At 42.0% G+C, this 16,316-nt stretch overlaps 1 protein-coding gene across 1 annotated transcript; it reads right to left on the reverse strand.

Moving 5' to 3' along the window:
* Positions 1–8,932: 8,932 nt before the first annotated feature.
* Positions 8,933–16,316, reverse strand: LOC145437812 (putative ammonium transporter 1). Its single transcript, XM_080315111.1, has 11 exons — positions 16,181–16,316; positions 14,691–14,841; positions 14,534–14,623; positions 13,888–14,018; positions 13,584–13,794; positions 10,753–10,904; positions 10,358–10,595; positions 10,034–10,299; positions 9,768–9,978; positions 9,659–9,697; positions 8,933–9,548 (listed from the first exon to the last, which is right to left on the reverse strand). The coding sequence occupies exons 2-11, from the start codon at positions 14,821–14,823 to the stop codon at positions 9,535–9,537; spliced, it is 1,485 nt and encodes a 494-aa protein (XP_080171237.1). The 5' UTR covers positions 14,824–14,841; positions 16,181–16,316; the 3' UTR covers positions 8,933–9,534.

Genomic DNA, 16,316 nt, shown 5'->3' on the forward strand with positions numbered 1-16,316 from the left:
TGTTACTTTGCGACGTTCTGAATGAGTTTAAAAATTGATATTTAATATTGATTTTATTTTATCAATGGACAAGCCTTCAATATATTGCATCTTGAAATTTTGTAATGAAATTGCAAAATACCTCGCGAACCGGCTGGAAAGTCGTCGCGGACCGGCACCGGGACGCGGACCGGCGGTTGAGAACCACTGGTCTAGTCTGACCACACCAGCATCAAACAGGTACACTTGACTCTAAAACAGCGGGTCTCAACCTTTTTTGACATGCGCCCCCCTTGGCGATGGTCAAAAAAATCGCGCCCCCCTGACCCCCTTACATTTATCGTCATGTCAAAAAGAGCACATCATCTAATACAGAAGTAGACAACCTTCTTGCTAATCATGGCCGCATTTCGATTACTTATGTAGCCTAAGGCCGCATTCCAGGGCATAGCCACAATGAACGATCTGGACGCAAAATACCTATGGTAAACTGTCCATATCCATTCCCGGTGAACTCCTGACTATTTTACTTTTCACAACGGCCTATTGTACGCACCGAAATCGCGAGTGGCAATGTTATGAATAGTTGCTGGAAGTGCAAATTGTCGCGCGGAGCGCGAAAATTTTTCAGATATGCGAATGAATTGTTATTTCTCGGGGATTCCCATTCCTGCTAGGTAGATTTCCATTCCTGCTAGGAAAATAACAAAAAAAAAACATTGAAAAGGACATCAATCAATTTCAAGTTAGGTTGCACTGAGACTAATCCTGATGCTAGCAGTGACTACAGAGAGCACGGCGTCGTTCTGTCCTGCCATGCTAAATTTGATCAGTTTTGGAAATGAAATAAACTGTGTTGATTTATAGCCAAATTGAGGGCGAAACCGGGCAATCTATATTGCATCTAAGTCTGTCTTACGCAGTGCAGTTCGCCAGTTGTCAACAACAGCTATCTAGCGCACAGAGATTTTGGCTACTGCCAAAGCTATGAAGTAATGAATGACTTGCACGTAGGAATTTCTCTGAATCTTCAGAGAATATCAAAAATTTGCTCAAATGAAGTTGAAGTCAGCCTATACTCCGTCGAGCGCGACAGTTGGAGTTTGAGCTTGGCAAGCTTTCTAGAATACGAATTAAGTTTAATCTTCAATAATCGTCTCTTCAGAATGGTTGTGAAACACATGTTTAGTCACAATTTATACAGACATTGACAAAATTGACAAAAATATCTCGCGCCCCCCCTGAGAGCCTCCCGCGCCTCCCCAGGTTGAGAACCCCTGTTCTAAACAGTCTGGTTGTAAAAAATATTGCGGCAGTTAAAAAAATAAAATAGAAAAAATTAAACGATGGTAGCAAATGATCAATGAAGCAATGTCTGGGCGAGGTAGGGCAACCGTGTTAGTGTAACGACAAGAGGTGATCAAGTAGGCCATGGCTTTTTTGAATCTATTATAAGGTAATTTACGGATATATGGCGGTAATGTATTCCAGATGATGGTCCCGAATAGTCGATAGAACTCTTTGTTAGGTTGCTATTGGGTGGGGGTAAGTAGATATTTCTTTTAGACGAGGATCTCGTGTAGTGGGAGTGGACATTTTTAGCAGGCATGAATAAGTCATCAAACACAGGAGGCAAACTATTGGAAAAATATTTGTGAATGACTTTTGATACTTCGAAGCGATACAGTTTGTCAACTAGCAAAATTCGGTGCTTGTAGTAGTAAGGCGATAGATTGGTACGCAAGGGCGTAGCCAGAAAAAATATTTGGGGGGGGGGGGCGAAAAATTCGATGAAGTAAATGACCCCCCCCCTTGAAGATAAGGAAAAAATAGGTAAGATCGATGGACTTTGGCGCTTATTGGATGATTAACACAACGTCAGGGGCAATCGTTATATATATTCCACTCACAGACGGATGTGATCAAATGATGATTGTGGAAAACCAGACGACAACACTTTCGCGCGAAGCGCGCAAATTTTTCATGGTTAATGAATGAAATTGGTTCATTATATTGGTATTTGCATATTGCAAATACGTTTTCATTATCAGATTTACCGGCAGGGCTGATAGAATTGGTGTCATCAAACATTCAGGGGGCAATTAATTATACATCTTGAGCTATATGTTCATACCACACGGCAAGACTATTTAGAGTTTCTAGAGCAGGGTGGCCAAAGGGCCACATGAGACTTACGAATCATTGCGCGGGCCACTTGAATGTTGATGATCTTATTTAGTCTTCCGATAGGAGCGTACCGGATAATAGGTAAGAAAACAATACTTATATTAATACGCATCAACATCAATAACAATTATGATATGAAGACTTGGTGTGGATCCCGACCTAGCCGCGCGAAATATTGTACATTATATAGCCATATACGACGATCTGCGAAAATGTGGCTGGCCCCTGGCTACGCCAATGCGTCGGAACTCGGAACTGATATTTTAGTCGGCAAAATCCCAAATTTCGCGGTCAGGCTGATCAAATTTTGGTTATTCGGTTTTGGTGATTTATTTTTTGATAATATTAGTAATTTCGAGAATTAACCCGCGGGCCTCTCAAAACCTTCTCGCGGGTCACGGGTTGGCCACCCCTGTTCTAGAGGGTGGACGCCGGACGGGACAGTTGTCATTTATTGCTGTTACTTCATGACTTGCGTAGAATGCTGTCACCACTCAAGAGATCGAGCACACGCAAGGTCGTAGCCAGAAAAAAAATTATATTTATTTTTATTTTGTTGGGGGGTTATGACTTTAGGGGAGCTCTCCCGTGGGAACATCTCGCAGAACCGTACATCCTGCCATAGGCAATTTCATCACTACCCTTTATACATACGATTCTTAGACGCACACACACACACATACTCTATGGAAGCTTCCAGTTGCCAACTATAGCTTGTATTATAGGCGGTCGTTGCAATGACGAGCCCAAATCGCTGACATAAAGTGATGAACAATCAGTGTGAATTTCGGCCCTAGTTGCGCGTTTTTTAAATAAATAAAGAATTTGATCACTAATATTGGTACGTCCATATGAGCAAGTGGTGTCCATTCTTATTACTTCGTTGAAGCACGGTTTGGGCGTAACCTCTGGTAGAGATTGACGCTACTTTAAAGATTGAAATTCCTGATACATACCAGACCAAATTAAAAAACTCCTTTGATCAGACTCGTTCAATTTCAAATTAGCAATTTTTAACGGAATGTGATGATATTTTCTTGTGCCAGTTGCGTTTATGTTGGAGGGGTCTGATTGCAGGGACAGGATCATTAGGTGCCAGCCATTTAAGCACCCAAAAATCTATATCGAAGGCTTCGGAATACATGGGTCGGTTTTATGGTCGTCAATCCTTTTGGGAGCGCACCTTGCGGAGTCGCATGTAGCCTACTTTATATATCTTCGTGTGTCCCGGAACGGAAGTTGCCGAAGCTAACAGTCCCCAACCCCCATACTGAACTGACACTCCTACAGACTCAATCAACCCAACGACCTCGGACTACTCTGGTGTATCTACTGGTACTGTTGTATTCTCATAATTGAGAATGCAGCTAAATTCAATAATGGGGATTTGCGGAATAATTTTTTATCGTGATATCGATAATAAAATCAAGACATGAACGGACACTAAATCGCGCGAAGCGCGAAGAAAATTTTTAGGTTGCATACATTTGCCCCAAAATACTCTAATATCTATTGATTTTACGAAAATTTTCAAAAAATTTGGGGGGGGGGGGGCGACCGCCCCTTTCGCCCCTCCCCTGGCTACGCCAGTGTTGGTACGTAAAGGTACTGATGAGATCATCCGTATCGCACGGTTTTGCAGGATTCGAATTCTGCACAAAAATGTTGTGCATGCACTTGCCCATACTATGGGGGTGGGCAATTATTTTACCCGGCGGGCCAAATGAGAAGCAAATAATATTTTGGCGGGCCGCGCCGAAAGTTAACCCTTTCGGCACCTACGTTGACAAATTGTCAACATGGCATTTCCTTGTGCTTTTCAACGCAAAGACGCTAGTCTTATCGTGTATTCATTATTTTTTGGGATTTTATATCGATAAAACCCTAAGAAATGATCATTTATCCTAATTTTGAGGTCTGTTTTCCACCCCGGACATAGTTTCAGCCATTTTTCTTCCATGTGCGATATGATTCCAGATCATGTAATTGACGGACCTACGGAGCTCGTGTTCTTTCGGACCAAACTCGCTATAGTCTTACGGAGAAAATGGAATTTTGGTCCGAAAGTGCACGAGCCCCGTCCTGGTCTGGGTTCGTCAAATTCAGATTTGTGACTTCGGTCATGATGCGCGATAGAAAAATGCTGCGTTTGGAATGTTAGACCCCTTGATAGCTCTCAGATAAAATGCAAAGATACCTCAACAAGCAATGTTTTCCCACGTATATATCGAACACAAGATCAGCCCAACATATAGCATCAAAACAAATGAATTCATATGCTGGTGTCCCTTAGTCTTAATTATTGAGAGAAATCGAACCTGTGCTGAGATTTAACGAGTGCATCAAAGTTAGGTTGAAAATTTGATGTTGAGATACGAAGCAGATTTGACAGATGATTATCTGTAAGAGAGGTGGGAAGCGAGTGGCGCAGTTGGTTAAGCGCCAGCGTCACGACACCAATGGCAGTGGTTCGAAACCCGGTTCGGACTAACTGCTATGTGTCGGAGGTTCTATGGGCTCCTCATCGCCGACCTCACTGCTAAGCAGTGACGTGAAAAGCCCAGCTACAGTGACCCGAGCAATACAGTGACTCGGCAGCAATAGAACCGACGAACTGCTGAAGCGTGCATGAGAGAGTGCAAGAAACAGAGTAAAGAGACCAGAAGAAATGCATTGAACCGTTGAATTATCATGTCGTGGAGCACAAAGCCTTAATCAGGCTATAAGCACCACTGTTGTTGTAATAATAATAATAATAATAATAATAATCTGTGAGAGAGGATCTGTACGTAGATTTGGTGAACTTCATTACCGAGAATGTCTGTTCACATATATAGGTTGATCAGAACATAACCAATATTTTCTGAGCATGTCTCCTCATGTTTGGAAAGTTTTCTTCCTTGAGAGGCGAGTAAAACTCCAGCAGTGGTGCTGACTTGAAGTGCTCTTCCAGTAGGCCTACTGTGTCAGACGACAGGTCAATGAGTTCCATCTGAACATCACTGGGTGCATTTTCCTCTCTACATGCAAATGGAGCGGAACAATGTGCATTTCATCCTCAATCTTTTTACAATCAGCAAATCCTGTTGAAAACTCACAATGCAAATCCCATAACGTGGATGAGTACCTGCTGTGATGATTGGCTGATAATTTTACCACTTTTAGGGTTTGCATGTGAGTGTCAGTGTTGTTCTGTAGTTGACTTGAAAGAAATTGTAACTTTCTCATGAAAGCTTTGACCAGGTTATGCATTTCATGAATGAAAAGGCCCTTGCCCTGCAGTTTAGTGTTAAGTCGATTCATCAATGCCATCACATCAACAGTGTAACACTTTATAGGGATATGTCTCTGTGAATATAACTCAGACAGAATAGTTGTCCAATATAGGCTGTAGCTGTCTGGTACTTAACTAAGAGGCTGTCCTGGTGTTGCTGTCGTGATATTCTTCGTAACAGATATAATGTTCATACACAGTTTATTCGACGTATCGTAGTAGGTTTACATGAATCTCATCTCGAGTCAACTAAACATGCGCTTAGATAGACTCGTGATCATTGCAATCGGAAGTCTTATTCGTATCCTAATATGGCGTGAAATACACAATGTTGGATATTATCATATAGTCCCGCAAGCAGGTGTATCACATCTGTATCACAGCTGTATCAGCGGTATAAATTGCAACACTCTGCAACAGCTTGGCAGCGGTTGCCTCTGATCGAATGAAAGCCAGATCGAATGAGATCTGCTTGCGGTTAGTAGGTTCATGTAGGTTTGGAGGTTGTCAGTTACCATATACTCCTGCAACAGCAAATGCGAAATCTACCATCCATTCAATATCTGCGAGCTCCGAAATGCTTTCGCCTTTCATCTCACAAAATTGTTGAATCTCTGCTTTCAAGTCCCAAAATCGTTTTAGCACCTTTCCCAGACTGAGCCATCTGACAGCTGTATGGTAGGGGAGATGTGGTACCGATGGATCACTGGGACCGAAAATACTTTGAAAATTCTCTATGATGATTCCATGATTACACTCCGTGAACTTGTCTACAATTGCATGCTGGCTAAAGCTTTCCTCACATACAAAAAAATTCGACGTGCGCGAGCTATATGGGGTCTCTCACAGATGATTTTTGTTTTGGGGGGTGTAAACTAAATTTAGATCGACAGGTACATTTTTCTTTGTAACCTTCAACACGAACAAACCAGCAATCATTTTTATTGTGAAGTGTAGGGTTTGTATCAGGCAATATCGTGACACCTATAATTGTTTTCAGTACTTTCCTTGAGTGGACTTTTTTTCGATTCATGTATAAAATTCGTAGGGTGGGGACCGATGATACAATAGCCAAATGAAGCAAAATAATCAAGCATACTAATCATGAACCAAATGAAACATGCCTACGTACAGAAAATCTTTATGTAATAATTGCATATGATGTTTTATCGCTATAACGAGGTATTTGGAAGTCAAACTTTCGATTTTAGAGCAATATGTATGTGCCCCCAAATTCATAAGTCCGAGCCTAAATCGAAACGTGATTTTATGACAACATTTGAGTTAATATTTATTCTATTTTTTGACAGTTTCGACCAAACATTCTTCTTTGGCTTGCTGTAGCTTAGATTATAATACTGAGCAAGAAAAGTAGTTACATCTGAGTTTTTTAGGGTATATGTGTCAAAGGTCCCCGGGTCGTGTGTCATTGGACCCACCGGGCGGGAACCGATGACACGTTCGAGCAACAAATTTTGAACGTCCATAAATATTTTTTGAAAAGACGGATATTCATGTATATGTGCGCGATAGGTAGAGCTTGTATCAAAGTGCTTAGCCAGCACAAGATCTGCTGTTTTCGGCAGAACATTTCGGGGCCAGCGATCATTTTCCAATTTTTGATCCATCGGTACCACATCTCCACCACATGATGTCACCATGTTCATTTTCCTGCTCCTCTAAAAGTTCTCTGAACTGCCTGTGATGCAATTTTCGTGCTAGGATAAGTTAACTGTCCTTGTCACAACATCGATAACATGGTTAAGCTTTAGCACCGACTTGCACAACGCATTCTGATGTGTAATGCAATGTATCAATGTCAAAGTATGTCCTGTGCCGTGTTCAGTGACTGCGTCTTGGATCTGTTTCAAAAGTTCGACATTTTCCTCCGTTAGATTAGGACAACCATAACTTGCGACACCTACCAGTTGGTCCCACTTCAGTCCAAGCTTAACCATGCATGTTCCTACCTTTTTGAACATATCGCTCCCCGCTGTGGTTCCTTTTATTGATCTCAACGCGGCCAGCTCCTCCGTAATCGTGAAATCCCGCCTTATTCCTCGAATAAATACCAGTAATTGGGCAGTATCACTAACATCACAGCTCTCATCGAAAGCCGATTTTGTTCGTAACATGTTTTATTCCTCCAAGCTATCGGAGACAAGAAAGGCAACGCCATTTTCGAAATCATTTAATACTCATGCGATACTCATCCGCTTAACATATGTTATCGATAACATTTTATGGATAAGTTCTGATGTTCCGTCGGAGTGTCATCGATATGTGAATATGTTGCCTGAAAAGTAAAGATTTAGCCCCGTCATTTTTCATTAAATAACGCTTCGCCCGCCTCTTTACTTCATGACATAACCCACTTTAGTCTGTGATGTCACAGTTTCATCTCGGTTGTTTACTACCCGCCCATACGTGGTCAGCGCATACGAATAATGATTGGTACTGAATATAATGGCTTATTGCTTACTGGCAAAGACTGATCGAGTTTCCTTGAGAAAAGGCAGGGCGAATTCACATGTGGCCTCCATTCGGGTTACCATGCGTCTTCTTTTAAGAGGATTTGTCCTCTTTTTTCAAAGAAATACACGTGTCCTCAGAGGGCACTTAAATGTCCTCTTTTTTTGGGAATTAGTCCTCTTTTTCTGCGAACAGGATTAAAATGACATCAAAAACGCGACTCCAACGCAGCCTACGTCAGAGTTTCGCCAAAATCGGATAGATCGGGAGTCGAGGCAAAGTGATGGCATTTTATTTAGATAACAACACACTTTATCGAAAAAAGTGGGTAATTTTTGGGTCGAGATAAAGTGATGACCTTATGTGTTTAGTCAACCCAGTTCTTTCGGTCGAAAATTTTTCGTAATCACCAGTTTTCTGGTCCGATGCTGGTAGTTTCAGAATTTTTGAAAAGTGTCCTCTTTTTAAGATCTCAAAATGTAGTATCCCAAGATAATACTCGAGCACTCAAGTACTCGATTTTCGCAGACCTGCCCGCAAAGAAAATTAATGACTCAATTTATTAAATGCCGAAAAGGCCACGGAGACCTCAGAAAAAACGTAGAAGATGAAAATCGGTATTGTTTCTATGAAACAACGAGCTACTGAAATTAGTTTCCATTGTTCGATACCAATACATCTGTATGAAGTCAGCCTGTCGCTGTTCATATCCGATTCAGGATCAAAACAAGATATCCCAATAAGAAACCGCCCGTAACATGCTACAGTATGACCGCCGCCTTTCTATATACAGACGCATCATTGGCGGCTTGTCCCATCTATAATTCTGTGCTACGACAATACTGACAATGATACAATATCATTCATATACGCAGAACAATTAAATTAGCTAAATTGCGGCGGCAATAGCGGTATTTTTTGTGCTTGTATAATCTAAATGCCTAGCCGGGGCATACCCTTTCCTTGCCCCAGTATAGCGCTCATACCTTTATTTATCTATTCTCCCAAAGCCACTCCGGATAAAGAACAAGGATTTAGTTTCTTTATTTCTTTTACTCGGCTATATTAATGAGTACACTGGGCAACTTTTGATTTGGCCCAGTTATGATTTAACAATGGTATCTGAATTATGTAGTTTATTTACTGGTTGGAGAGTTGAGTCAACCATGTTGTTATATGTCGATTTTAGCGGTGTTCCATACCCGCATTAGTCTTGAAATTTGATGCAATAGGTGTGATTTATCTAGCATTGTGCCTAATTTCAAGCTCCAGGGCATGTTGCGCACTATTCCCAATGTTATATATAAAGGTGAACCATTTGTTATTAGAGTCTTATCGTCTACTATGAACAATGAGCATACAGAATAGTATTAAAGATAAATGAACGACAGAACGAGCCCGGAAGAGATACCAAACGCACAAAGACACGGTCTCATTCTTTCATATAATGTTATCGCCCGTATGGAGGCAAGTCGTTTTTAGCATTAGATGCGAAGAGACTTTTCCTAATACGCCGGTCTGCTACCATATATGCAGACGAATATTCAGATTCTTGGAAGTTGATCAACGTCAGCATTGTAGCCGTTGTTTGCCCGCCCTTGATCCTCTGCGACTTGTTGACCTCAAGACTTCTTCGCTGAAACGGTCAAAACATGTATTTCATCGACTGCAATCGATCAATCATTAGAAACCAAGACACGCGAACTTGATATCTAAAAATCAGCCTTGATATTGAATGGAACTTACAATGCTTTTCCATTTGGGTCAGCCGCAGATCTTCGATCGCTGAAATGAATTGGATCATACTCGGATCACGCCCCTATGTCTCAAATCTATGATATTGAGAGAAACTCACATTTGTTGACTTCTTGATCTGGTAGAAAACCTTGGTAGCTAATGACAGGGTAGGCCGGTTCGTTGTGCTTGGCAACGTCAAGGCCTGCGATCTCAATGTCTTCTGCTACTCGCAAAATCCCGACGAGTTTCATAGCACCAAACAAAAGCAGACTCCATGCCGCCGTCCAAGCCGTGATGGTCAACGCTCCGACCAAATTCCAACCGAAACCCTAATTCAAAATGTAGGTTTGAACAAGTAATCGAAGCCCGGTTCATGAGAATCACCTGAAAAGCTTTATAATGACCGCCGTAAATGATTCCGCCGACATACTCTCCGTTTTCCTCTTGACCGTTGAAGGAGAAGATTGGCGTCAACAGAATTCCCGCCATTCCGCCTCCAAAATGAACCGCAACGGCGTCTAACGGGTCATCAATCTGTAGTTTGATCATCAGACTGTGCCAGCACAGAAACGCAACCCCTGCTATGAGACCGATCACGAATGCTGCCCACGGATAGATGTCGTTCGACCCAGCACACATGGACACCATCCCTACAATCGATCGAGTCTTATGATGCGTCAAGCGACAGTTGAATCGATGAAAACATACCTGCTAGTCCCGCGTTGATTGTGATCAGAAGAGACCAAAAGTTTTCTTTTCCCCTGACGCGATACCAAAATTTAAACACAAGCAAAGCTAAAATCGCGGAAGACGATCCTCCGATGATTGTGTTCACGAAAACGAGCGACACGACCGCTCCATCCCCCGGATTCGATATGGACAATTGAGAGCCACCATTGAAAGCAAGAAATCCGACGAACAAAATGAAAGCTCCTAAAGCGGCAATCTAAAGTGAAAGCGTGAGTCATGCATAACTTCGCTCCTATATAGGCGACTAATAATTTATATTTCCGAAAAAAATTATTTAGTCAGACAATATTGACCCGATCGGAATGGGCTTACGGTCTGATGTAAATGACAATTTCAGTCGAAAACAAACTCACGGGAACGCTGTGCCCAGGACTGTCGACGGGCCTCCCTTGTGCGTCGAACCTCCCGATTCTCGGCCCGAGCAGAACGGCGCCAACGAAGGCCGCTGTTCCTCCTGTGATGTGGACGATGGCAGACCCGGCAAAATCCTTGAATACCAATTCGTCTAGAAAATGATGTCGACTATGGTCACAAGTAGGGCTGCATATAAAATACATTGTTGTTTGAAACGCTTTATCTAAAACATGTTTTGAACAGTGTTTTAAACAAAGGCCTTTAAAAAAATCACTGTTACTTTTAGTGGTAAAATCATGCCATAATTGCGTAAATATTTTCCAGAAAACATGGTGTATAATACTACGGACAATTACCACCCGTTACAGCCGACATATGCGATATGGGATGGTTGGAACCCTAGTCGGTTCAACAGCTAAAGTACGTAGATATTTCGTCAAAGGAGCTATATTTTCCCTATATGTTCAATCGCCAATGTCAATCTACTATGGCGTCACAATCAAATATTCGTGATGTCATGGCTTGAAAAACGACGAAAACAAAAAAAACAAAAAACAAAACATGTTTAACAAGGGCCTTGTTTTAAACATGGTTGTTTTGAATTGATTTTCGTTTTAAATGCAACTCTTAGTCACGAGATTGTGACAATACAAGTTTAAAGATTGCGTTTTGGAGTTCGGTTATGATTCGTGATCCTGACTATTGAAACTCTATGAGAAACAGGGCCGTAACAGCACTTCGTCAGGCCCTCCAAACTTTGGTCTTGGGCCCCCTATAGGGTTAAGCCCTTAGAACCCCCTCCGGCGATACACTGTTACCGCTATTTATCATATTCATTGGGAGTTTGTTTAGTGGAACAGCTTTTGTCGCCTAAGCGCGCGAAGCGCGGAAAAATTTCTAGAATTCATGATTGAATCGGTCAGTATGATCGGGAATTGCCTATATTGTTATCAATTTTTATCTTCTCTCTGCTCACGTAATCAGATTTGCCGGTAGAGCTGAGTGAGGTGTGTTTGAAAAGGTATAGGACCACTCCATTAATCATTAAACATCTTCAGGTGTATACCCGTTGGCAGGAACGAAACAGCAACTCGTCAGGCCCCCAAAAACGTGGGTCTTGGGCTCCCATAGGGTGATAAAACGACCCCCCCCATCACGTTGTTCGCGTTTGTAACGAAATCATCTGTACTGTATTGTGAGCCAGCGCGAAGCGCGAAAACTTTCGATAATTTATGATAAATCGGTCAATCAGATCGGCGATTGCATATATATTATGCTATCAATTTATTTTCCTCTCTACTCACGTAATTAGATTTACAGGTAGAGCTGAGTGAAGTGTCTTGAAAACGGGATGGCCCGTAAAACTAAGAGACGCACACGATTTCAAATTGGTATTTCTTCACTGGCATAAATGTTTTCCCAGCAGGATGGTATTTGTCTGGTGAGGTTCAGATTGCAAAGACAGGAACATTCGGCGTCAGTCATTTTGGCGCCTATGTACAATGAAACCTATGTGTATTTTATATATTGAACGCAGTCTTCGGTCAGCATAAAGGCATAGACCTTTTTCGGCCAAGGTTTTCCCGCTGCCGATCGTTCTGGCACACTTCTTGGAGTCGCATGTTATATGGCCTAAAACTTGATTGTAGGTCTTGGTGGGTCGTAGCGCGGTAATGGCCTAATATCCAATAATAAAGATAAATGACTTCTTGAATTCGCGCGCAGCACGAAAAAATTTTGAAAAATTGGCATAAATTTTCAAAAAATACTTTATGATATATGCTAATTCACGAAATAATTTTGGGCCCCCTTCGAGCTTGCCCCCCAATTGGGGGGTTTGGGGTGCGGCAGTTACGGTGCTGATGAGAAACAGTCGTTATTTTACTTCTACTGTAGCAATAGATGTGTATTGGAATTCCCCGACATAATTTGAATGGTTGCCCGAGACATTTGAGTATGCTACACAAGGAAAACCCACACATCCAACACCAAATGGGTTCTGGGTTCGCGTCCGACCGAGGTCGACTCCAAAATTCCAACCTACGTGTTGGAGGCTTATCTAGGCTCCTCCTCGCCATCTCATCCGCGTGAGCGGTGTCTCACAAAAAGCCTAGAAGTGGGCCGTGCTACAATTCGGCAGATACGGGATCAAAAATAAGGATATCGGCCTGGTGTAAATGACCGTAGTAGTCGACTAACACAATGAATACCACGAACAACAACAAGGGAAATCGTAAAATGAGAGCGAGACACTTTAGCACGCGTCACTCGATCACACGACCCCAAAATCAACCATAGCCGCAGCCCTAACCCGAAAATGAACCCTAATATTTAGCTTAATCCCAACTTTAACCGTAAATTTAATCCAAATGCTCAAGCAATCATGGCGCGTATTGGAATTCGCTGGCCGATTTTGAATACAATCACTTACTATAGTGACTTCCATTATATAAATCGCCTTGCGGTATAGCAGTAAACGAATGTAAAAAAGTATAAGTTGGAGATCTACGTGATCAGGACTTTTTATTCTAACCGGACAGGAATCCGGCAAGTTTTTGGGCCACAGGATTGGATCCGAAATCCCACTTTTTGCTCAAGTGCAGGATCCGGTCCATGACAGGATTTCAGATTTCTAATGCGAGAAAGTGACTTTCTGCTTGTGTACTAAGATGTTTCGTATGAACTTGAACTTGTGTAATCCGATCCGGATTTTAACATTTAAGACGGAAACAGGATCCGGATTACATTTTTTACGGAACGTGATTGGATCTGGACCACCAAAAATCAATCGTACATCGCTAGTGGAAATACACATAGACTAGGAGCTTACTTGGCCCATTCTGGAGCCATCCATCAGCGGACCAACCCCAATGCGACACTACCGGATAGACGAAAGCAGTCAAAAAGAAGCAGTATCCAAGGTACCCCTTGAATTCGGTTCTCTCGGCCATGGCGCCAGATACGATGGTCGATGCGGTCGCCGTGAATACGAATTGGAAAAACCAATTGACGTAGTATCCATCCGCTGTGCCGGTATCGCCCTGGAGCAACGTTTGAACTCATTACATTCGCTCGCTACAATTCGATATTATGTAACTTGAAAATGTGATGCGAGAGAAAACGCGAAATCTGACCACGCTGCCAGTCCCGTCGAATGAGTTGTCGATGTTGCTCGCGAAGAAATAGTTGTGTCCGATAAAGGCGTTCCCAGGTTCCCCGTACGCGAACGCCCAGCCGATAGACCAATATGTCAACGCAGCCATCCCTGACAAGGTACCGTGCGTCATCATAAGTCATTCGCAATCGATGCATTTTCTTATAGTCCCGAAGTATTATTTCACGGGATCTCATTTTTGTATGCTATTATTGACGGTGGTGCATTTATTTGTACGCAATCTTTGACGGTATTGTAAAATAGTTATATTGATTTGATTGCTTGATTGATTGTTTGCTATTTATCCAATATGTACGTGTGTTGACTCGTTTTCTGAGCAGTTACTACGACGCTCCCAATAAAATCAAGATGAGCACGCCTTGTAGACTCGCTCCAAGTGAATATTATATTCATATTGAAATAAACCCAGATATTTTCGGCTGAAAGTCGCCAGTTGTAATCTTCATCAACAAGTAGATAATTGGAATTACCGTTGTATATCAATAACCGTAACACCAAATGAACCTGACTTTTTGCTCAATAAACAGTCAGAATTCTGTAAAGGGATTGCTTCGCGAGAATTTAAATCAGAGTAGGCTATATTACGAATAATGAGCGATACGTACAGACGTCGACGACATTCTTCAAAATGATGTTGGTTGTGTTCTTGGCGCGGACAGATCCGGCCTCAAGAAACGCGAAGCCTGCTTGCATGACTGGAAGTGAGGCAAAGGGATAATTGATCGTTAGTATACATTAGTTAGTAGACAGTGTCATACTCACAAAGGACAAACAATCCACACACCAGCAGAAAAAGGGTGTCTAGCCCATTCTGAATCGCCTTTAAATCGATCTCATTTGATCCAACGGCAGTCGTAGTTGGCGAGGTAGACGAAGTCTCATTAGCCAAATCCATCGTGCTGTCTCACTTAACCTGGATAAATCATATGCGTTCAGTGATACAGAACGTGGCATCACAACGGAGCGTTTCGGATCTCGGTTACGAGTAGGGCTGGGAAATATCGAGTACCTGAGTGATTGGATTCTTAACCACGTATCAGGCTTCGAGTCGAGTATTCGAGTATCACTCATTATGACGTCACAAGAGAATATACCACGTCAAAGTACACATGTGTAGGGCTGGGCAAAATCGAGTACCTGAGTGATTCGATGCTGAATCACGTAATATGCTTCGAGTCGAGTCGAGTAATCGAGTACCACACATAATGACGTCATAACGGAATGTAATACGTCAAATTCAAATATGTACTGTTTATGCGACCACAGAGAACATAATGCGTTTTATCCATCTCATAAAAGATACTTTGGTATTATTTCGACCATACCGATTTCATTCCACTTGGTGACAATGTTGTGGGATAATCATGACTTCGGAAACGTGCTACGTTCAGTATCCTTCGTAGCTTTGAATTATATGTTTCGAATGCTGCGATGCCTCCAATCAAGGTACAAGGCTTCAACACTGAAAATTAGTTTCGAAACTATAATTCTCGTTGGAGAGAAGCGTATAATTTCAGTAATCGAAAAAAAATCGTATTTTACTACTCGGCTCGAATCATTGAAATTAATACTCGAGTCAGATTCGAGTACTCGAATCATTGTGCCCAGCCAGCCCTACACATGTGTTCGTTTTATACCCCCGGAAAGAACATAACGTCTGGTATCCGCCACATTAAAAATACTTTGTGCTATTTTTCGACCATAACGATTTCATTGCACTGCTTGGCAATGTTGTGGGATGATCATGGCATCGGAATTGTGTTATTTTCAGGAACGTTAGTATCTTTCTAATATGTCTCGTATGCTGCGACATGGCCAATCACGGTTTCAAGGCTTCCTCGGTGGAAAATAATATCAAAGCTATATATTTCATTAGTAAATTAACTTTCAGTTGCGGGCGGCTTATAACTTCAGAACTCGAAAAAAATCGTCTTTTACTACTCGACTCGAATCATTAAAATTATTAGATTAGAGTACTCGAATCATTGTGTCCAGCCCTAATTACGGTCTGCATTCGATCAACGACTATAGTATACACCTTGCGCATCTCCACCAGCGACACATGCTTCATTCATTTTCATGATTATAGTCACTTCATGCTATCCCTTATTTCTGTCCACCTAGTTTGCATGTCTCTTATTACATCGCCTATAGGCGCAGGTGTCTGATTTTGATACTGATATTGATCTATTCAAATCAAACTGAATCCATTTCCAATTCAAATCTTCCAAATAACACGGCCGCTCACTCACCACACACGCGCGTCGACTCCCTACGGAATTGCGCTGAAAATAATTAGCACATGAAAAACACCACGGCCGCGCCAACCGAAAATATTGCCCACGGGCATTCTTAAAAGAGTTTAGCTTTAGGATGAGAGACAAGAAT

Source organism: Botryllus schlosseri, chromosome 4 (genome assembly GCF_051294905.1).
Source record: "Botryllus schlosseri isolate E-star chromosome 4, Bs_hap1, whole genome shotgun sequence".
Classification (NCBI taxonomy): domain Eukaryota; kingdom Metazoa; phylum Chordata; class Ascidiacea; order Stolidobranchia; family Styelidae; genus Botryllus; species Botryllus schlosseri.

Excerpts from the sequence above, each read along its gene's own strand:
- LOC145437812 (XM_080315111.1), bottom strand. The coding sequence starts at position 14,823 with ATGGATTTGGCTAATGAGACTTCGTCTACCTCGCCAACTACGACTGCC. Across the intron at positions 13,795-13,887 it reads TCGACGGGACTGGCAGCGTG|GGCGATACCGGCACAGCGGA; the intron begins GTCAGATTTCGC and ends ACGTTGCTCCAG. Across the intron at positions 10,596-10,752 it reads GTCCTGGGCACAGCGTTCCC|ATTGCCGCTTTAGGAGCTTT; the intron begins GTGAGTTTGTTT and ends CTTTCACTTTAG.